Source organism: Aulostomus chinensis, chromosome 2 (genome assembly GCF_037954235.1).
Source record: "Aulostomus chinensis isolate RoL2024-O1b breed Wild chromosome 2, RoL_Achi_v1.0, whole genome shotgun sequence".
NCBI classification, from domain to species: domain Eukaryota; kingdom Metazoa; phylum Chordata; class Actinopteri; order Syngnathiformes; family Aulostomidae; genus Aulostomus; species Aulostomus chinensis.
The window spans coordinates 35,239,169-35,262,131 of NC_141321.1; the positions used below are offsets into that span (position 1 = coordinate 35,239,169).

The 22,963-nt window shown below is 47.8% G+C and overlaps 1 protein-coding gene across 1 annotated transcript; it reads left to right on the forward strand.

Moving 5' to 3' along the window:
• Positions 1-1,490: 1,490 nt before the first annotated feature.
• minar1 (membrane integral NOTCH2 associated receptor 1) lies at positions 1,491-22,075 on the forward strand. Its single transcript, XM_086191334.1, has 5 exons — positions 1,491-1,930; positions 3,719-4,597; positions 7,398-8,858; positions 15,778-16,041; positions 20,245-22,075. Exons 2-5 carry the CDS (start codon positions 3,758-3,760, stop codon positions 20,440-20,442), a joined length of 2,763 nt encoding a protein of 920 aa, XP_086047460.1. The 5' UTR covers positions 1,491-1,930; positions 3,719-3,757; the 3' UTR covers positions 20,443-22,075.
• The last annotated feature ends 888 nt before the right edge of the window (positions 22,076-22,963 follow it).

Sequence of the window (22,963 nt, forward strand, 5' to 3'; positions counted from 1 at the left end):
GCTTGCTTGTAGCTAGCGCCACACAGGCGATGACGAGGGTTGTGACAGTTTGCCGTCTGTGGGGTTCTTCTGGTGAATGGTTGTAAATATGTCCAACAAATATCAACGTAGAACATTTCAGCACTAGAATGCACTTCAGCGCTGACGTTAGCAAGGCCACATTGAGGCTAGCCCCACGGCAGCTAACAGCTCACTGGCTCATCAATCAGTCACCATCACTAAATATTTATGTGTTTCTAGTGATTCAGACAGGATCTTTGCTGGTACTTTCTCCTTCTGTCGTCTGATTGAAGGACGTTTGTCCTCATTAACGTGTTCTGGTGAACGCCGGCTCAGTGCGTCTGTCGTTTATTTGCTCTGCGGTCGTTTTGCTTCAGACGATGAAGCTTCCTTGCTCTTCATTTGACAGCATGTGATCGTCTCATTGTGCCGTTTGGTGCTGCTGGAACTTCAGCCCAACGTCCAGAACCCATCAACTTGTCGGGGCTGCTGTTGGTCTGGTGGTTCTGGTGGACCCTTGTGGTTCTGGTGGACCCTCCTGAACTGAAGCAGGTTTGTTCCTGATTCTTGAGGGTTTCCTGCCATGGATGAAGGTTCAGGTATTCATCTCTCTCTCTCTCTCTCTCTCTCTCTCTCTCTCTCTCTCTCTCTCTCTCTCTCTCTCTCTCTGTTACGTCATTCTGAGAGGAAACAAAGAACTGCATCATCACACAATCAGTACGACGCTGAGTGGAAGTGAAAGGCTTTCCCTTCAAAATAAAAGCACACAGCGTGCTCTAACATTTGTATGGAACTCAAACAAACTCAGTTGTCCTCCTGTTATGAATCAACATTGTAATGTGGGTTGGTATTTAGTCCGTCAGCTGCTGAAAGAAAGATGGATGCAGAAGTTCAGCTCACCAACTCCACTTCTCATCAATCACTCAAGCTGTTGGTCAAGCGCTGGATGATGATTGGAGAGCCGTCTTGATCATTGGAAGAAACACTCAGGCATCGATTATTCAAAACTGAATTAATAACAGAATTCCACTTTATAGTGTTTTAATCAGAAATAAATTCATGATGATGGAAACATGAAAGCTGGAGGGGAATCAGAGGATGAACTAAATGTGGGCCCATGGGTGTGTTTGGATTCTTTTTAATTCTCTCCAGTTGGTTGCAGTCATACTCGATAATCGGTTCAGTTAAGCGTCTCACAATTACAGTCTGCAGAGGTGGAGACCGGCGCCGTGTGTCCCTCGCCAGCAGGATGGCCGTCTCCCCAGGGGTCAGGGGACCCACGTCTACCAGGAGGAGAAACAAGACAAACACAGACTTTATTTATCTGCAGGCAGCAGTTGCTCCTCTTGGCGTCCATGGATGGAAACGCGCCCCCCTGATTAAAACCACGATGTTTCTCTTGATTATGATTACCACTCAATACTTTGATCATCGAAGCAGCTTTTTAATGTTGTGCGTTTGCTGGTAGACATGGACTCCTGTAAACCCTACTGTTGGTTTAATGGCTCTTATTGTGAAAGTATAAACCGGAGGTGGTTGCGCGTGCTGCCCGAGCTTGACGCTGGTGGTCCAGCAGCACATGCGGCTCCTCGCAGCTGCAGCGGCTCTCAGTCCAGCGGGGAGGCGGACGAGAAGGCCGGTCCCGCCCACAGATGTCAACCGGGTACACAATGGACCAGACCCTCTCACCGGAACCAAACCCGAACCGGTCGGAACCCGCGGGCTCGTCTGCAGTCACCTGTGCGCGTGCATGTGATGATGCGATATGCCGCGCGCCCGGGTTGATGGATACGTCTCTGTCCTTCATTGACGGATGATTTGAGGGCGTGCAAGTGCGGGTGTTGGTGTCGGCTCGGGCCGGAGTGTGTTCGGGTGAAGGCTCGGTCTCTGGTGGGAAGGTCCAGCTGATCCAGTGGTTCTCCAACTCGCGGTGAGTGACGGAATGTCGTGAACGCGCCCTGCAGCCTGATAGAGCGGCTGTACTATTACTGCTACTAGTACCAATACTATTACCAATGGTATTAATAATACTATTAGAAATACTATTAATAATAGTACTGTTCCTATTGTTATTGAAGGAAGGAGCGTTACTGAGACCACAGAACAACACCTGGCTGAGAGGGCAATTACGATCATACGTGTGTATTTATGTGCGTACATATACGTGTAGATATACATGTATGTATGTACGTATGTATATCTACATGCATATGCACATACGTACATATGCATGTAGATATACATACGTACATATACATGTAGATATACATGTATGTACATACATGTATATCTACATCATATGTACGTATGTACATGTATGTATGTACATGTGTATGTACATGTATGAATGTACATACATACATGTATGTACATGTATATGTATGTACGTGTACAAATGTACATGTATGTATGTGCATACATGCATATGTACATGTATGTACATGTATGTACCTGTACAAATGTACATGTATGTACATGTATGTATGTGTATACATGCATATGTACATGTATGTACATGTATGTATGTACATGCACATACATGCACATACATGTACATACATGTACATATGCATGTATGCGCATACATACATGTATGTACATGTATGTATGTGCATACATGTACATACATGTACATATGCATGTATACACATACATACATGTATGTACATGTATGTATGTGCATACATACATGTACATACATGTACATATGCATGTATACACATACATACATGTATGTACATGTATGTATGTGTATACATGCATATGTACATGTATGTGCATGTATGTGCATGTACATACATACATGTACATACATGTACATGTATGTATGTGTATATGTGTAAATCAGTCCAAAATGACTCAATAGTTCTTTAGTGCCGTCGTGTCTTTGATGCTAATTAAGTTGTTGTCCATGGGTCAGAATCGTCTCATTAACACTCATCAAAGGTTCTCTGAGACCTTGTGAGGACGGTAATTGTGATAAAAACCAGACCCTGAAACACCAAAGTCTTTGGAGCTTCCATCTGTTGGCGGGAGACAGAAACCCTAAATGCTCATGAAGGAGAACTCATCAGAGATTGCGGTGTGCAGGTGTGAGGAGCCCAGCAGACCTGGACCAGCCTGGAGCAGCAGGAAGATCGGTCGCAGCTCTGATGGTCTGCAACTGCAGTGGCGTTTACGATTAAGATCCCGTTAAAACGTTTTATTGAAGTAAAATGAAGGTTTGCATTGGCGAGTGTCTTGATACAGGAAGGCACGCCTTCATGACGACTAAACAACAAGCTAATATTGCCGCCTCAATTAATCACATGACGTCGCTGTTAATGAACCTTTTGTTGAAACTTTTCACTGGATGAAACTAACGTTTTACTTGATGCATCCTGACATGTCACGTTCACATCTCGATGTCACAAAGAGCACTTAAACGTTATTTTCATTACGTTCCTGTTTTTTCAGTGCCATCACGAACGGTTTGATGTGTAAATGAACACAAACCTCGGAGGGTCTAAGCGTTACTGCATTGACCTTCGCTCCTTTCATTTCAGTAAATTGTCACGAACTGATAAATTAGTTGAAATGAACATGTTTTGATAAGCACCATCAGTTAAAGCTGATAACTGGACTCACCACTGAACTCGTTACCAACGTTCTGATATTTTTATTTCTAAAAATTCAACCTTCTGAACGTTTTCTAAGGTGAAACCTTGTTCTCCTCCAGGTGCGATGCTTCTGTGACATCTGACAGCGACCAGCGACCATGGACCCCCTCCCAGAATACTCTCTCTTCCTGATGCGGATCCTGGAGGAGCTGGACAACAAGCACAACACCATGTCCTATCAGGACCTGTGCAAGTCCCTATGCACTCGCTTCGACCTGGTCCACCTCACCAAGCTGCGCAGCCTCCTCTTCTACACAGCCTGCCTGGACCCCGCCTTCCCCGCCACCCTCTTCAAGGATAAGATGCGCTGCTCCATGGAGGACCCACAGTCCAAGAAACTCATGGTAGCTGCTGACATTGTCACCATGTTCAACCTGATCCAGATGAATGGAGGTTTGGCCAAAGACAAGTTCCCCGCCATGCACAGACCCAAGTTCCTCAAGAACCAGTCTGTGGAGCTGTGCAGGTCTGAGGATGCCTCCTATGAAAGGGGTGGCGGTTACGAGCACAGGGATCACCCCAGGGATCACCATCACCACCACTCCCACCACCACCACCACCACCACCACCCCCACTCCCAGCAGCACCTGGCAGCCCAGAGCACGCCGTCCTGCCCCAAATCCCCTGAGTGCAACAACTGCCAGCAGTTTGTTCCTGCCTCCGATCCAAACTTCCTCCTCAGCGTCAGCAAGGACCTGAAATGTAGAGCAGCATCTCTGGACAAGCTGCACCACCTACCACAGTACGCCAGCCCGCCCACCCGGGCCTGTGAGATGCAGAGCACCTACTTCCCCATGGACATGGACAGCGAGCCGGCGCCTGATCAGGAGTCACTGCAGCACATCGGCCACCAGGAGCCCTTCACGGTCCACTCGTGCATCCAGAAGAGGAACATTTTCAAGGAGGACTTCCACAATTTCGTGGCCTTCTCACCACAGGTAGGTCAGAACATTTATATGCCCAACTGACAGTCAGGGGATCTCATCAGTTAAGTTGGTCATTTTTATTTAATTTTTTAAAATATTGAATCAAGTATTTAATGAGCAGAGGCAGCATTGGTTCTGTAGTTTCAAGGAGAGATTCTTGATCAAGGACCAGCTGGGTCTTCTCGCCTCCATCGCGAGCTCATTACTCTCCCGTATTCTGGTGCTGCCATCATCGAGACCTAATTCCACCTGGTTGAAGTCCAAGTGCTGTCAGTCACCCTCATTACCCCCAGCTGCCCCCATCAGCTAACTGGTATTCTGATAATTTACTCCTCTGCCACGTCCTTGTTCCCGACTCAGCTCTTTTAACCATGCAGGCAAATTAGCAGGAGGTCCCCGTGTCCTGCATAACCGCAATCGCTTTGGCAGGACACCTGCACTCCAGGGCCAGCTGGGAGTAAAACATGGTTTCCATGGAGAAAAGCCTCCAGAGTCTTTCTTTGCTCTTCTTAAAGACTAAATGTTGTCCAGCTCTGATAAACTGCTGATTGCAGTTTCCACGCTGCCATGTTTCCAAGCTTCTTGCTTCATCACGACTTAGCTGCGCTTCAGAGGACGCTGATTGGTCTTCATGCTTCCAGGATGATGGAAGCTTCCTCTCTAGGTTCATAAATGTTGTCATCTTGGTGATTTAAAAAAGTGACAACACCACTGGGTTCTGAGGTTTGCAGTTTAGTGAAGAAAAGCATATTTCGTCCTATTTTTATGCAGCCAAACATGATTCTTTCATTCATTGTTCAGAACCATTAAACACAAAGGATTCAATTTGCATCCCAAGAAAAAAAATCTGCCAATGAAAACATTTGCAGCGCTGCAACTGGTTCATATTTGCTACCTGAGTCAGTTCATTTCTAATATCGTACTGATTTTCCATCAATTGATCCCAGTTGACAGAAACCTCCTGATCCTCTGTTCTGCTCATGTGTCAACTGTTGTATGACAAACTCAACACGGATTTAATTCATTGACATCGTCATGACATCTCTGGAGCCTCCCAGAGGGAAGACCAACTCTTACAGAATGTAGCCAAATAGTTTTGATTGCACAGGGTTTAAATGAGCTCACGACTTGAAAAGTACGTCAACACTGATTTCACTGTCACAGACTGAATACTGGATTGACTCAGGATCCAAAGCTGCTCTGCCGCGCGTTTACGACTAAATCTGACTGCCGCCACGTCAGTGACCACCCTGCAGTATTCACAGTCGTTGTAAACTTCTCCAATGATAATGTCTTGTGGTCCTCCATCACTGGCGAGGTGTATTTATCACCTGAATTAACAAACTGCTTCCCTTGTCTGGAGAAGGAATTTGCCAGTCTCTCTCCTCGGTGGAGGGCGAGGCCGCTGGAGACGTCCAGGGAAGCGATGAGATCTGTGGTCCAGGATCTAGCACCATGTTCTGTTGTGAAGTAATCTGACATCTGGCAACAAACAATAGTGATAATTGTCATTATGTGTTTCGATGTTACATTTGAACCCCATATGATGGTGTTCTGACTTGACAGGTGACAGACAGCAGCCAGTGGCTTCCCTTTGATGTGCTCCATGTTTACCAGCTAGTTCCTCCATGTCATGCTAGGGTTACAGAGTTTTGGTAATGCTTCTGTCTTTATTCTGCTTTCTTCGCATTGTAATTGTTTGGTTCTATGAACCTCCTCCTCCTCCTCTTATCTGGTTGGTCCCGGTGGGGGCAGCAGCCTCAGCAAAGAAGCCCAGACTGTCCTCTCCCAGCCACGTCCACCAGCTCTTCCGGGGGAATCCTGAGGCGTTCCCAGGCCAGCCGAGAGATATAATCCCTCCAGCGTGTCCTGGGTCGGCCCCAAGGCCTCCTCCTGGTCGGACATCCTGGAACACCTCCTGAGGGAGGCGTCCAGGAGGCGTCCTCACCAGATGCTTGAACCACCTCCACTGACTCCTCTACCTGGAGGAGCAGCAGCTCTACTCTGAGTCCCTCCTGAAGGACTGAGCTTCTCACCCTGTCTCTAAGGGAGAGCCCAGCCTCCCTGAGGAGGAAACTCATTTCAGCCGCTTGTATTCAGGATCTTGTTCTTTCAGTCATTACCCAGAGCTCATGACCACAGGTGAGGGTTGGAACGTAGATTAAATCCAGAGCCTTGCCTTTTGGCTAAGCTCCCTCTTCACCACAACGGAGGTGCCTCAGGTATTTAAATAAATTTACCTTTTAAATCCATAGTTATAAAAGTTGGAGGTTGGGACCTGCTGATTCATCTATTATTGCAGTTTCTGGTGAGCGGCTGGTTTCAGTCTCTGTCATGGTGCAGTTATGTAGCTATTGAAGGGCTTGACGCCTCTAGCTGGTCTGGAGAGTTGACATGCGCCTGCTCATATCTAGATTGCAGTCTTCTCTATGACCACTGGGGGCAATACAGCACGCCAGAAGACCACAGTTGCTCGTTCACACTTTTCTTGCTGAAGTGGCACAAATGTGTGGGATGGAGTTTTTTGTGACCTCTGGGTTTCAGAGTCGATGAGGTCACTGAGAGTCGTTGCTCCTACCGCTATCTAATAACGAGGTATATCTTTATTATCATTCTTAGTACACAGCTAATGAATACAGGTGCATAAACATCTTTGGCGGGTCGGTTGTCCCCTGAATGCATCCACTATCTGACTGTTTGGCACAGAAAATTAGTGTTGCACCACTTCTTTTTAAGGTCAACCTCAATGCTGTGATGTACTGCTGTGTTTTTGCATTTTCACTCAGTCAACTGAGTCTCTCTGCTCCTCCAGGTTGTCACCACCGAGAGCAAACCAGCCAGTCGGGCGAAGGGATACCAAAGGCGGGAGCTGCACAAGCCTGCCACCTTCTTCAATCACAGCTTTGAACTGCCCTACAGTAACCCTTACTATGAACCCGCCCTCAACTCCCCCCTCCAGGACAGGCAGCGCGTGAAGCACGAGAGCCTGGATGACCTACAGGCGTCCACGTACTTTGGTCCTACCACAGTGTCGGAGTGCGTGAGCAGCAGGAAGCACTGTCACAAAGCAGGGAGGCAGCCATCGTGGCCAGTGAAGAGCCTCAGTCTGAACACAGAGGAGACGCCTTCAGACTTCGAGAGGTCCTTTCTGAACAGCAAACCCATCAAAGAAAACTTCCACCGCAACATCAGCGCAGACGACGAGCAGCATTTCCAGAGCATGAAGGAGAATGTAGGTCCGTACCCCTGTGGATTTGCCAAGAAAACCAATGGAACAAAAACAAAGGATGCAGTGTTGATGGCAACTGGACCCAGTGGTTTGGATAAGAAAGAGTCATCGAAAAGATTCCGAGACAAAAACATGAACAGTCCTTCTTTTCAAGGAGGTGATTCGTCCTCTAGTATTGGGACTCAAACAGAGCAGACCGAGAAGAAGAAGTCGAAAGAATACCCTACCAAGTACAGCGATAGAGAAAGACACATCTTCAAACACTCTGAGGAGGACTCAGAGATCGTCAGTGATGACATCAGTGACATATTTCGTTTTCTTGATGACATGAGTGTTTGTGACTCTCTGGGTGTGGTCCAGTCATCGTGCTACAACAGTAATGGGTCTCTCTCTCAGGTAACTCTGAAGTCTGAAGGTGACAGCTCCCCTGAACGCAACACAGTCAAACTAGCAAAGTCCAAGCTGGACCGCCTCTTCCATTCGCTGGAAAACACTGACGACGAGCTCAAATCGAGCGTTTGTAAGCTGGTGATGAGAATTGGTGAGATTGAGAAGAAGCTGGAGTCCTTGTCCGGGGTCCGCAGCGAGATCTCCCAGGTCTTGTCCAAACTCAACAAGCTGGATGAGAAGATCCAGGAGCCTGAAGCCAACGGAAGACATGGTGAGACGGCATCTGCTTCGGGGTCCAGTGCCACCCCAGACAAGCCGCATCCTGATGCTGGCCTCTCACCACACGTCTTCCAGTGCCACACTACCGGTCACAATGTCAAAGTGGACGCAAGCCCCTCAGGGGAGTGGTGCTGCACCGAAGGCGGTGGGAACAGTGACAGCCTCAGGATGAAAGCACTAAAGAAGACCATGTTCATTAGGAGGTCATCTCGCTCACTAAATGAAGAGAACACCTTCACAGAGTTCGATACGAAGGTCTCCAGCATCACCAACTCCCCACGAGACTGGAGGACAATGTCCTACTCCTGCCACCCGGGAGATGAAGGCAAGATCAAGGACAGCGAGGGAAAAGAGCGACACAGGAAGGCCAAAGAGGTACCAACTCATTTTAACAGCTGAAAAAGAATGAACCCACTCATGTTCATGAGTCCATGTCTGTGTTTTCACAGGCATTCATCCAAAAACCCATTCATAAGGTATTGTTGAGTGTCCAGGTCCATCAACTCCAAGTTACTGGGTTTTTGAGTAAATGCTTGAAATATGTCTGTGGTCAACACCAGTGAAAGTTATATTCTACATAATTAAATTTGGATGTTGAAATTTGTATCCCTTAAAAACCTAACAAGAGTCTAGAGGAGCCTGCAGAGGTCATGAAGGTCATTAAAGGTCATCAGGAAACACAAGAACCCTGAAGCTTAGTGGTGGTGACCTTGAAGTCACGTGACCCTGGTGTAGCTTCTTCCTAGGCTAACGTTAGCTTAGCACTGCTAACCGTAGCATTCTGGCTTCCAGCATCATCAGAGGGTTCATTAGTGAAGATGCATCCATCCATTTTCCACTGCTTATCGTGTAAAAGGTCGCGGGTGGGGGGTGGAGCCTATGCCAGCAGCCCTCGGGCGAGAGGCAGGGTTCACCCTGGAAGGGTCACCAGTCATTAGTGAAGATGATCTTGATGAAGTGAACCTGGAAGATCATCAACTTCTGTTCACCAGAGCTGATTTACTGGTTCAATCACCACAATCACATGGAGCAGAGTGTTGGAATAATTCCTCACAAACATCAGTCCGGTCAGACCCTCCAGCCTGCGGTTCACAGGAACTCGTCGGCACTGGTTCCTGGTGGCTGCATGTTGTGGAGGTGAAGGCAGTGCTGACTCCAAGGGATGAACGAGCTGTGTGCTCCAAGGTGCTGTGTGTCTGCCGCACTCCAGCTGCTCCACTCGGACTGGTAGGAAGGCGCTCAGACTGCAACAGGAAACAGGGATGAATTGCTGCGTGAGACGTGTGGATGGGTGTTCTGGGAGGGGTAGACAACGTCACCGAGGTAAATGTGATCGTCTCAGCCGGGAAGGGATGAAATAAGAACATGTCACATTCTCCGTACATACCAGTTGCAGGTTGGAACACAGAAGTACAACGTTATCCAGCACCTTAGCTTCCTAGCATGGCCACACTGTGAATATGCTTTATGTCACATCATAAAAAGGCTTTATAGCATTTAATAGACATCAGTAATATCTTTAGGGAGCGATGATGAGTGAGATCTATCCAGTATATTAATTGTCAAATGCGGATTTGCACCGTACAGATACTAAAGCGACTGGCACCGGCACTGTTTGATTTTAGCCTCCTTGCTAGTATGTCCCATCCATGTCAGTGGTTGAGATTTGGAGTCCAGAGCTGAATGATGCTCCGCAACCCAGGTTACACTGATTTTGACGAATGGAGGGATAAAGCATCAATTCTTCTGCTATTTTATGTTTCCTGCTTTCTCTCCAGAGTGCTGTCTGCCTTGTTTCCTGCAAACCCTAAATATAAGTAGTCACACGTTTCTGATAGAAACAAAGACTCCCTCTGGAGCAGATAAATGATGAGGGATTTTAAAAAAGCACTTCCATCAGCTGTGAAAGATTGGCGTGTTAAATCTGAGCCAATATGTTGGAGCTGCTCCGCTATTGCCAGGCGGCCCCTCGGTCTCTGGTGGCGTCTCTCTCTCAGTCAACAGATGCATTCACTGCCGTCCTCGGAGAAGAACAGTTAATCCTATCAAGTTAGAGGGACTAAAAATGGCCTGGATGCCTCTGGGTGTTTGAAAACACTCAGTTCATTCTACCGCTCCATCAGTGAGCTGTCAACAGGTAACAACTGGTGGCGGCGAGCCCAGTGGGAAACATGGCGGCCTGTATGAATGAGCTGAGATGAGATAAACCACAGCGTCTTCCTGTGTCAGGAAAGCAGGTCTTTGTTTACTTTAATTTATTCCAAGCTGAAGTCATAAACTTAGGTTTCCAATTAGCATTTCTATTTTTGCAACCAGCTTGGAGAATATTTTCACAGCCTCACTTTTTAGATTAAAAGGATTTTCCGGCATTCTGGGAAATACAGCGCGGGGGGGGGGCAGCGAGACTAAGGGACGCAGCGGAAACGTTGGTGAACCATGTGTTGGGTGTGTTGAGCTCTGCTAACATCAATTTTCTTAAACTACTTCGTCTAGATACTGCAAGTTAAAACTAAGCTGTCAGGAATGTGAAACCTAAGATGGTGAATGTTTCAGGTCGGACACCCGGCTTCTCTTTAGCTGCTGCAGGGGGGTTCTTGTTTGTTATCCACCAGCTGAAGTTACAAGGACGATGAGGACATGACCAGAAGAACTGAATGACAGCGTCTCAGGTAGTGCTGTCCAGCATCACAGATCAAAGTGAGGCGTTCTGTCAGCAGCGGCCAACTTATGCAGACCTTCCCGGGTTAGTGTCACGGTTGACGGCTTCTGGAGAAATGCGCTGACGCAGCAGACGGCAGTGCAGGAGCTGCTCAGAGTAAAGGGTCATTTCATTAACATTCGCCCCATTTAGCTTCTCCCTGAAGGTCACTGAGAATGAAGATGCCTGTTAACACCGGCTGATACGTTGGGGCTTCTCAACACATCATTGCCAGCTGAGAAAACACCTGCAGACAGACGTGATGCTGTGGGATGGCACGAATTGTGTATCACAAGGTTTGGAGTCTAGAAATACGAGTCCAAGATCCATCGCTGTGTGGCTGAATGTGATGCATCCTCAGTTTTCCACGTGACTGCACATGGCTAATTTTCCATCAATCAATACAAGCAAGTATGAATTACTTTTCTAACTATGAAAGGGCTTTGAATTATGAAAATATGAGCATGTGACGATAATGCCCTCGCTTGGAGCTGATATGTTGAGTAAATTATCTCCACGCAGCGTCTCGTCTGTCTCATGCTTCCCTCAGGTTCATTAAATCCAAATATTGCCAGAAGCCTTTCAGAACTCCAGGGGTGCCACAGCTCTTTACCCCCTCCAGTCATATTTCCCATAATGTTAGCTTAGCATGTAGCCTAACATGCACTCACAGGTACCGTAAATGCATCGCTGGTAACTTCTATTGTGTACAGTCACCATCCTACACTGGACTCTCATGCCCAACTGAAGCTGGAAAACCAATCAGAATGTTCTTTGGCTGGATAATGGACCGTTGCTCTACTGCTGCTGCTGCAAGCTTGCACACCTGCATCACAACCATCTTCCACGCCACTCGTGCGGTGGCCTTAAGTGAGGCAAGTCGGATCCTAAACACCTGAACCGCTCAGTACGAGCCGAGGTTCGGTCCCTGCGTGGACAGTTGGTTCGTGGTTTTGCAAACTAACTGTGTTCATGTAATTTATTCATTTCAGCTCAGTGTCTCCATTTTTTTTCTCTGCTTATCAGACAAAACCAAACCAAAACAATAACCCAGAATCTGCAATACACACTGGACCTGCTGCTTGCTGAACCGTTGCCTCACGGCAACTTCACCCTCCTCCCACGTGACTGCTGCCGCCTCGTCAGTCTTCTGGCATGTGTGTTGTCAGTAAGACAAAAGCTACGAATCCTCCTCACGCATCAGTCTGGAGACATTGTTCACATGTCAGTCACGCTTCTGCCCACTTGTAGGGGTTTGCTGGAGCTGAATCCCTCCATCAGAATCCTTTTTTCTCACAGGCATTAGCTGTCAGATGGGTGTGCGATAAAGTTATTGATAGAAAGTAAAAACATGGCAGTCGAGCCAGATTCAGAGTTCACTACGCAAAACCTGAGCTGAGCTGCAGGATTGTGACATCAACGCCATTTCCGCTGTTGCCTCCTGACTTGTACGTTTTATTCTTCACCAGTTTTTGCTCCAGTGCCCCACGAACAGTCGCTTGCTTGTTAAGTCATGAAATCAAAGAGGGGAATGTATTGGAAGCTTACAGTGGATCAGGCTGCTCAGTGGCGTGCGGCAGAGAACGGCGAGGAACTCCAGCCACGATTGTACAAGGATGTTTGTAATGAACAGACTCGATGCTGCCAGAGGTGGACGTGCTTGTTCCATCGTTCCCTCACGTTCACCGGGACCAGCCAGGACCCCGTCTCTAGCTCCATCTCACTGTTCGATTGGTCAGCGTCTGAAAGCGCACCATCAGCGGGCGTTCATACAGATCAAGGTAGCGCTGCTTTGAATGGAGTGAAAGCTCACGCCAGCATTTGGTTTGGCTCAGATGAGTTCTTCAGTGTCTGCATTTGAACTCAAACTTGGGATGACAAACTCAGTCTAACATGGTTTGTGGGAGTCGTGTTGCCTCCTGTAGCTGTCCTAGAGGGCAGATATGCACCACAGGTGTGGTCGTGGCACAAATACCTTTTTGCTGAATCAGCAGGCATTTACAGAGGCGTGGGGGGGGGGGGGGGGCTGATCAGGGTGCAGAGCAGGAGGACAACCACGCCTGAGTCTCACCAGGCCGAGTCACCAGATGTAGCGGGTGGATGAGCTGAATCCAGGCTGATCCTGCGTCTCAAGAAGACATAAACGTGATTCAGCCACCTCAGCTCCTTCTGATCAATATCAGAATCAATACCTCTGGGCTCCTGCAGTAGAAACGGTGATGGCTGCAGCTCAGGTTTGATTTATCTGTTAATAAACTAATGAGAACGATGCAGAAATGAAGGTATCAGACAGTTTTGTTCTGCCAGGTCTGTCAGCCGCTCCACAAGCTGAACCCTTGAAGTCCCTAAAGACTTGAACAACTGAAGGTTTTTTGCAAAGCGTTCTTCACGCCGGTCCAGCCTCCAGCTGAGTGAGCTGTGACGTGGGCGCGTCTTCTGTTGTGCGTAACATTGCTAATATTCTAAGTCCAGGGGTCCAGAGTTGGTGGTGGTTTGTGATAAGCAGAACTCTTGGATCCAACATTAGAACTGGATTTCTCAAAAGAACCAACAGGAGTTCTTTCAGTCCCTCTCAGGTTTGTGGTCACCGAAGACGACACGAATGCTGACATTTGTCGAGCAGCTGGTCGTGACGAGGAGGCTTCTCATGGTGAAGTGTTGGCGGTCAGTGAGTCATCGCCATTCTGCTATATAACACTCATCTCTCTGAGGACCTGTCTACCGGCCGTCCAATTAACACAGACTGCTGACTGTGACCAAAGAGCCACTTCTTGCCTAATGAAGACAAACACACAGTTGTGCTTCACCTTCATAGACGCCAGCGGTTGTTGTGATGACGGCTGCGTGTGAACGCCACAGGATCGAAGCGGTCGATGCGCTGTCGCTGGGAACGCTGGGTTCTCTGTTTGCGGCTGAGACGAGGGAGCAGTTGTTCACCAGAAGGAAGTGAGAGAAGCTGGAGGTGAACCAGTATCACCTGCTGCATGGCGCTTTACGTCCTGTTGGACCACAAACAAGCTTCACTCGCAGGACGTGGAACGACTTCCCACTCGTCTGTGCGGTCTCTTGTCAGCGCTGAATGACTGCACAACGGCACTCAAACCTTTACCAAGATGTTTTGTTTCAAAAATCCAATGCAGTCAAACCTCGGAGGTCACAACACCCGATGACGTGGGTCAGAAAGCCTGGATTCTTCTTCTTGTCGTTACTGGTGAAATTTGCACCCCCTGGCCTGACACCTGGTCTGACACTGAGTCGGTCAGACCTCAGTGTTGATCGTTGAATATTAATATTTGACAGACAAACAAGAAACAAGTTGTTTCCTTAGCACAAAGTACATCTGCACACTGAGGAGGAGGCGCCGCTCATCCACGTTACGCTCAACACCTCATACAGGTGAAGAGGAGCCTAGTGACGCTCAGCATTGGTCTGATCCAGACGCCCACTGTCACACGAGAGCCGAAGATCTAGAATAAGAGCTTCAAAACCTTTGGAATATAAACCTACTGGAGTAAATGTGTTCTTGCAGTTCAAGGAAAGGTGGTTGTAGGTGTCCATATAAGGAAATCCTGCACAAGCTGCCATCATAACGTATGAAGAGAGCAGAACTCAGCAGCCGCGTGCGTCACGTGTTTTCCGTGTGGGGGATTGCAGACGTTTTATGGTACACGTTCAGGTTCACATGTTCACTGTACAGCACACGGGTACCTCCATTCATCTGCTCGGTAGCGTCTACCGCCGCTCCCCTGGCGCTCACATCAGCGGCCTGGTGATATTAAAAACTTAAAAATAAACCCTCCGATCTCAATAACATCCTGAGCTGCTTGTCTTGCACATATTAAAGTTTCTCTGGTAAAGTGTTCATCTCGTTATCTCAGCACTGATCTGGAAGCTGCTTCAGAATCCATCAATCTGAGGAAACGCACTTCCTGAAAATCTACTGATGCTCTCACCTGCTGGAAACATCCAGCGGTCCAAGACGCCAACGAAACCTCCAGGTGTTTGAGCTGTTATTGCAGCTTCTCAGCCATCGTAGGAAAAACACGACATTAATGAAGACTGTGTATACGTGTGTGTGTGTGTGTGTGTATACACACACACACACACACACGTATACATATGATATGGAAATGACGGGAGCTATGCTAAATCAGCCACACAAGCGTGTAACATGGACGTACCAGAAGCATGGAGGTGAACTACAGGCGTGTTTCTAACAGGAACACAGAAGGAAGACCCTCATTGGTCCAATCTCACGTTTTCTGTAAATCTCATTCTCTGACTCCTCCTGGTGCACGTCACATCCTCGAGTACTTGTTCTGATGTCACTACGCGGTACTTTCACTGCTTTGCTCATGTGTTGTGTCATAATTGTGTTTGGATACAACACGACATGTTACCCTGTACCCTGTGACGTACTCAGTTCCTACAAATACACAACCTGGTTGTTACTTCATTGGTAATCGTGGATGTTGGTAGGGGTCTTGGTTGGCATGTGTCCACCGTGTTATTGCTGAGCTGGTGTAACGTGGTTCCGCTTGACTCTGAAGTCTCTGAACTCAAAGACCTTCATGTTTGCCTTCTGTCCGTCGGCAGGTGGAGCGAGACCGCCAGTACGAGCTCGCCCAGCACCACCGCCCCTCCAAACCACCAAAGGAGTCCTACCTGACTGAGCAAGTTTTCTCTCCACATCATTTCACGCCATCCGTCAAGGCTCACGTGAAAGGAAGCCCCTTGTACACCGAGCTGAGGCTGACCAGCCTGGCGGACGGGAAACGCGGCCAGCCGTCCTGGACCATCGATGAGTACAAACGCAACTCAGGGGAGAAGGGGAAGCAGCTGAGCCCTCTGGACCTGCAGGTGCGTCCGGCCAAACCTTCTTTACTTTACAGACCTGCCTTTTCAGATTCTCTTCACAAAATGAGGGTGACTTTGAGAGCAGACGAGCAGAGGCTCGGTCCCGTAAACCGGACCCAGCCCAGTCCCAGAACATGTCGGTAGAGACCTGAATGTCCAGTAACTTCTGAGAGTCACACCTGTCTGCCAGTGTTGGGGTGTGTTCTTACTGGGTCAGGTTCTTCATTCTTCTCATGCTCAGATAACTTTCCTTGTTGCACTAGTTAGCTTGGTTAGCTGTGCAGCTAAAGTGAGCAAGCCCAGTAGTGGAGAACCAGCTCGATGCTGTGACTTCTTTCCTGGTCACCTGACCACCAGTCAGTCTCCCAGCCAAGCAGCATTCGAGGCACAAAAACATGGAGGCAGACAGCCACCATCTTCAGCTTCAACCGGACTTCATGATTGACAGTCAAGTTGTGTGGGAATTGTTGTTCTGATGCCTTTATTTTATTAACCTATGTATCAAACAGACGTGTGTGTGTGTGTGTGTGTGTGCGTGTCTGCTCACACAGATCAGTCCCTCCTCCAGCTGAGTGTGTTGTCTCTGACCGTCCTCACAAGCTCCTCAGTGGCGTCCTGTGTCTCCCTCGTGTCCACTCACGGAGCGAGAATAGATTCCAGGGTTTTAATCTGTTTCTACTCAGAGATCAGCTTTCTTGCTGAAGTGCTGTGGACGTCATCCGGCGGGTCTGAGATGGATCAGGACGTCCTGCTACACATGGCAGCGTTCAGTTTTCTCTCAGCCCCGCAGATCTGCAGGGGTCCTGGCTGTTCAGCCTGGCTCGGGGCCGAGGGCGAGGATCTCGCTCAGCTCTGCTGCACTGAGAGTTGCTGGAGACTCTGGAGCTGCACCAGGAGCAGCCAAACGTCCTGGGAGGAGGACAGTGGAGGTGGGAGGTGGGTCCTTGTCCAATGAGAGTCCCTGACCCCCCTGCCAGGTGAACAGCTGAGTCTGGACTTGAGGACCTTCTGTCTCTGTTCCAGACACTTCAGTTTGAAACTGTAATCCCCCCCCCCGAGGAGTCCCAGCTGTGTGTAGGTGTGTGTAGTTGTGTACAGATGTGTGTAGGTGTGTACAGATGTGTGTAGGTGTGTACAGCTGTTTGTAGGTGTGTACAGATGTGTGTAGGTGTGTACAGCTGTTTGTTGGTGTGTACAGATGTGTGTAGATGTGTACAGATGTGTGTAGGTGTGTACAGCTGTTTGTTGGTGTGTACAGATGTGTGTAGATGTGTACAGATGTGTGTAGGTGTGTACAGCTGTTTGTATGTGTGTACAGCTGTTTGTAGGTGTGTACAGATGTGTGTAGGTGTGTACAGATGTGTGTAGGTGTGTACAGCTGTTTGTAGGTGTGTACAGCTGTTTGTTGGTGTGTACAGATGTGTGTAGATGTGTACAGATGTGTTTAGGTGTGTACAGCTGTTTGTAGGTGTGTACAGCTGTTTGTTGGTGTGTACAGATGTGTGTAGATGTGTACAGATGTGTGTAGGTGTGTACAGCTGTTTGTAGTTGTGTACAGATGTGTGTAGTTGTGTGCAGATGTGTGTAGGTGTGTACAGATGTGTGTAGGTGTGTGTATTTGTGTACAGCTGTTTGTAGGTGTGTACAGATGTGTGTAGCTGTGTGCAGATGTGTGTAGTTGTGTGCAGATGTGTATAGGTGTGTGCAGATGTGTACAGGTGTGTGCAGCTGTTTGTAGTTGTGTACAGATGTGTGTAGTTGTGTGCAGATGTGTACAGGTGTGTACAGATGTGTGTAGCTGTGTGCAGATGTGTGTAGGTGTGTACAGATGTGTGTAGTTGTGTACAGCTGTTTGTAGGTGTGTACAGATGTGTGTAGCTGTGTGCAGATGTGTGTAGGTGTGTGCAGATGTGTGTAGTTGTGTGCACATGTATGCAAGTGTGTACAGCTGTTTGTAGGTGTGTACAGATGTGTGTAGGTGTGTACAGCTGTTTGTAGGTGTGTACAGGGGTGTGTAGCTGTGTACAGATGTGTGTAGTTGTGTACAGCTGTTTGTAGGTGTGTACAGATGTGTGGAGGTGTGTACAGATGTGTGTAGTTGTGTGCAGATGTGTGTAAGTGTGTACAGCTGTTTGTAGGTGTGTACAGATGTGTGTAGTTGTGTACAGCTGTTTGTTGGTGTGTACAGATGTGTGTAGATGTGTACAGATGTGTGTAGCTGTGTGCAGATGTGTGTAGGTGTGTGCAGATGTGTGTAGTTGTGTGCAGATGTATGCAAGTGTGTACAGCTGTTTGTAGGTGTGTACAGCTGTTTGTAGGTGTGTACAGATGTGTGTAGGTGTGTACAGCTGTTTGTTGGTGTGTACAGATGTGTGTAGATGTGTACAGATGTGTGTAGGTGTGTACAGCTGTTTGTTGGTGTGTACAGATGTGTGTAGATGTGTACAGATGTGTGTAGGTGTGTACAGCTGTTTGTATGTGTGTACAGCTGTTTGTAGGTGTGTACAGATGTGTGTAGGTGTGTACAGATGTGTGTAGGTGTGTACAGCTGTTTGTAGGTGTGTACAGCTGTTTGTTGGTGTGTACAGATGTGTGTAGATGTGTACAGATGTGTTTAGGTGTGTACAGCTGTTTGTAGGTGTGTACAGCTGTTTGTTGGTGTGTATGTGTGTAGATGTGTACAGATGTGTGTAGGTGTGTACAGCTGTTTGTAGTTGTGTACAGATGTGTGTAGTTGTGTGCAGATGTGTGTAGGTGTGTACAGATGTGTGTAGGTGTGTGTATTTGTGTACAGCTGTTTGTAGGTGTGTACAGATGTGTGTAGCTGTGTGCAGATGTGTGTAGTTGTGTGCAGATGTGTATAGGTGTGTGCAGATGTGTACAGGTGTGTGCAGCTGTTTGTAGTTGTGTACAGATGTGTGTAGTTGTGTGCAGATGTGTACAGGTGTGTACAGATGTGTGTAGCTGTGTGCAGATGTGTGTAGGTGTTTGTAGGTGTGTACAGGTGTGTGTAGTTGTGTGCAGATGTGTGTAGGTGTGCACAGCTGTTTGTTGGTGTGTACAGATGTGTGTAGATGTGTACAGATGTGTGTAGGTGTGTACAGCTGTTTGTTGGTGTGTACAGATGTGTGTAGATGTATACAGATGTGTGTAGGTGTGTACAGATGTGTGTAGTTGTGTACAGATGTGTGTAGGTGTGTACAGATTGTAGGTGTGTACAGCTGTTTGTAGGTGTGTACAGCTGTTTGTAGGTGTGTACAGCTGTGTGTAGTTGTGTGCAGATGTGTGTAGGTGTGTACAGATGTGTGTAGGTGTGTACAGATGTGTGTAGGTGTGTGTAGTTGTGTACAGCTGTTTGTAGGTGTGTACAGATGTGTGTAGCTGTGTGCAGATGTGTGTAGTTGTGTGCAGATGTGTGTAGGTGTGTACAGATGTGTGTAGTTGTGTGCTGATGTGTATAGGTGTGTGCAGATGTGTGTAGGTGTGTGCAGATGTGTACAGGTGTGTGCAGCTGTTTGTAGTTGTGTACAGATGTGTGTAGTTGTGTGCAGATGTGTACAGGTGTGTACAGATGTGTGTAGGTGTTTGTAGGTGTGTACAGGTGTGTGTAGCTGTGTGCAGATGTGTGTAGGTGTGTACAGATGTGTGCAGCTGTGTACAGATGTGTGCAGCTGTGTGAGGATGAGGATTCTATTGATGCAGGAACCTCTGGAACACAGAGTCGTTCTCAAATCATGAGTGTCCTGGATTCACCAATATTTCCGGGTCCAGTTATTTCCCCAGGATAAGATATCAAAACTATAAGTGATGCAGACCTGGGGGACCAGGACCAGGTCCAGGACCAGCCTGCCCCTCTTTAGAGCAACTGGTGATACGAGTGTTTGGTGAGGCGGGGAATGTGAGAGCAGGTTCCTCCTGTGCCGCTCTCACCTCAGGAGAAGAGGGTCAGGTCGTCCTCAGTCTCATCCTCTGGTTCCCTCACATTGTCTGTTTGACAACCACGTCGGCGCTAAATAAAGACCTGTAAGGAGGCGCGGTCTCGTGCTTCAGCCTGGCGGGGACTCAGCTTGTGTCCGACCCGCTGCCGTCTGGAACTGTTCAGTTGCACTGCATTTGCTCTCCGGTCTCCACCGTCTCTCATGTCTCTCACCTGTCACCCTTAAATCCACCATGCGTCTCTAACTCGTTGCCCGATTGTCTCGCCAGACGCACGAGTCCCTCAACCCCAACAATCTGGAGTACTGGATGGAGGACATCTACACGCCAGGCTATGATTCGCTACTCAAGAGGAAAGAGGCGGAGTTCAGGAGGGCAAAGGTGTGTAAGATCGGAGCTCTGATCGCTGCCGCCACCTGCACTGTGATTCTGGTCATCGTGGTTCCGATTTGTACCATGAAAACATGAGTGCTGCTGGGACTTTGACACGCCGTCTTCACCGCTGGTGGACTTTCTTGCCCATATATTCTAATAATTAGGACCGTAGACATGAGGTCAGCGAGGACATACTCACCCTCGATGTAGTTGATTGTATCGTTATGAACTGTCAGATGCTCCTGGGCGTCCTCGTCTGTCTCACTGCAGCTGGTAGGTGATGGTAGCCAGTCTGTGACGTTTTTATTTTTCCTATAATTACTGTACAGTGTATTTTGATCAGAATTATTTTTGATGACTGATCCAGTAGAATGTGAGAATTTATCCGTTCAGCAAATCTCTGCAGCCCCTTTTTCTAGGTACTGAGTTGAACTGAGCTTCTGCACGAACGACCAGCCGACCCGAATGTACCCAACATGTTCGTCACTTGGAAAGGAATTATTTTGTCACTGCCCTCTTTGACTTCTGCCTCCTCCTACCTGCTACTTTACTTTTTCTCGTGAGGCTTATCTGACCTCAGCAACATGCACCACATCCACGCGGCAGCCATGTTGCTCTGACATGGTGCTCCGAGTGAGGAGCTCAGATATGTCGCGCCGCTCCGCTCCAGTTGCCGAAGCTGAGAAATCATTATCATGTCATCATTTCCTGGTTGACCAGCAACTGATAAAAAAGATTCATGATAAAAATCTGGGAATGTCAGCCATATTTGAAGGTAAGACAATGTGTCTGATGTCAGTTAGCCAAGCTGAAGTTAGCATTTACCAAACTCGTAGCTAATGTTTCTGGTGGTTGCTCACATGGTTAAGCTAACGTTACACGACTACGTATATACTTTTATGTTGTATTTCTGCATGTTACAGATTGCTTCGTGGCTGGGCATTACAGGAGGGAGTTAGATGGCTGAGAATGTGTAACAACCAGCAGCATTAGCTGATGATCAAATATGCTATTTCACCTTCAAATATACTTCAGTCCATCTGGATTTTACTTTTTTCAGTTTCTGGTGAATGAGGAAGTGCTAAAATGATACTTTGTCTCATGTGTTAATAAAAATCAAAACCTGGAACACAGCAGTAAGACATTGGCCAACTTCTAACTCCCCACCTGGAGCGTGACATCAGGGGAACATGGCCGCCGAGTGAATGGGTCTGATGGTTGGGCTAACTTCCCATAGCGAGCCACAGCTCAGAGGGGGTGTGCCTGTCTGTCCGTTCACCGCTGCGTCTCCTTCAATGCCTTAAAGTACAAGCATGTCTGCAGCCGTCGCTGCTCTCAGACCACCGCCTCACTGCCGGGTCAGTGTTGACGTCCCATTGGAACCATCGTTGGAGTCCATCATTCAAGCTAAATAATTTGGAATCAATGTTGATTATCTTTGCTTTTTTCAGGGTTGAAAAGACAAAGTTTGACTTCATGTTGAGTTTGGTCAATTGCACTGCTCCTCCTTGGCAAGTGTTGACGGGAGGAAACAGAGGAATAAAAGACTTCAACGTATCGTAAACTTGAAAGAAAACTGCCAGGTGTCGTGTGCGCGGTTGTCAGAGCGGCGGCGACTCCACGTATCTGTGTTGTTCTGATGTGTTCCACAGATGCTCAGGTAGACTGGCATCTGGGCTCCACCCACGTCTACAACGCTGTCATGTGCCTGGTGCAGTGAGGCAGGACACGTTGACCTGCTGGGGGCGCCACCGCCACTGGGAGCACAGTTCCCATGGGGGGGGGGGGGGGGGTACATATACACATAGATTTAAGTTGAACTTACCTTGCTTTTATGTTGATCTCTGTTTATTTTACATAATTGAAATAAGATCGTTTCAGGGTTCAAACCTGATGAAAAATCAAGATTTCAAAATCATTGATTCAACATTCACTGATAGTTTTGACATCTTAATGTTGATTCAGTGTTGTTCTGCCATCGGGGTGGTGACCCTTGACCCCTTGTCCTCCTCTTATTGTAATAATGATAATGATTATTATCATTATTATTATCAGACCTGTGTACAGGAAGAGAGCAGCAGGCCAGTTTGACACGATGGTCAAAAAGACTTTATGTGTAAACTTTGATCGTCCCAGCGGCAGGTTCATCACGCGGTAATTTGATCACGAGTCTCATCGTTAGATTCCCCCTGCACTGAGCTGTAGGGTTCATTTTGGCAGCTATTTTTAATGAAGTCTTTATTGCGTGTTAGATGTCTTGTTGGTTTTCCTCATTTGGTTTCAGTGAGGAAATATCGCAGCCTTTCAGCCTCATCTTATTGTTGTCATCTGATGCAGGACGAAGGGTTCTGACCATTTCCTGTGTCCTCAGAGGTTCCACATCACTTTATGCATTTAACACAATAGAAGACAAACAACAGGAAACAGAAATAAGAGTCATAGTTCCCTCAGCAGTGCTCAGAGTAAGTGGACATGCACAGGCAGCAGGTTGGTCCCAGCATCAGGGGGGTGGCGGCTCAGTGACGGATGCGCTGGCTCGGACCGGCCGACCCGCTCACCTCCCTCTGCGTTTCAGTCTATCAAAGAATGTCACTGTTGCCTCGGTGTAAGTGGT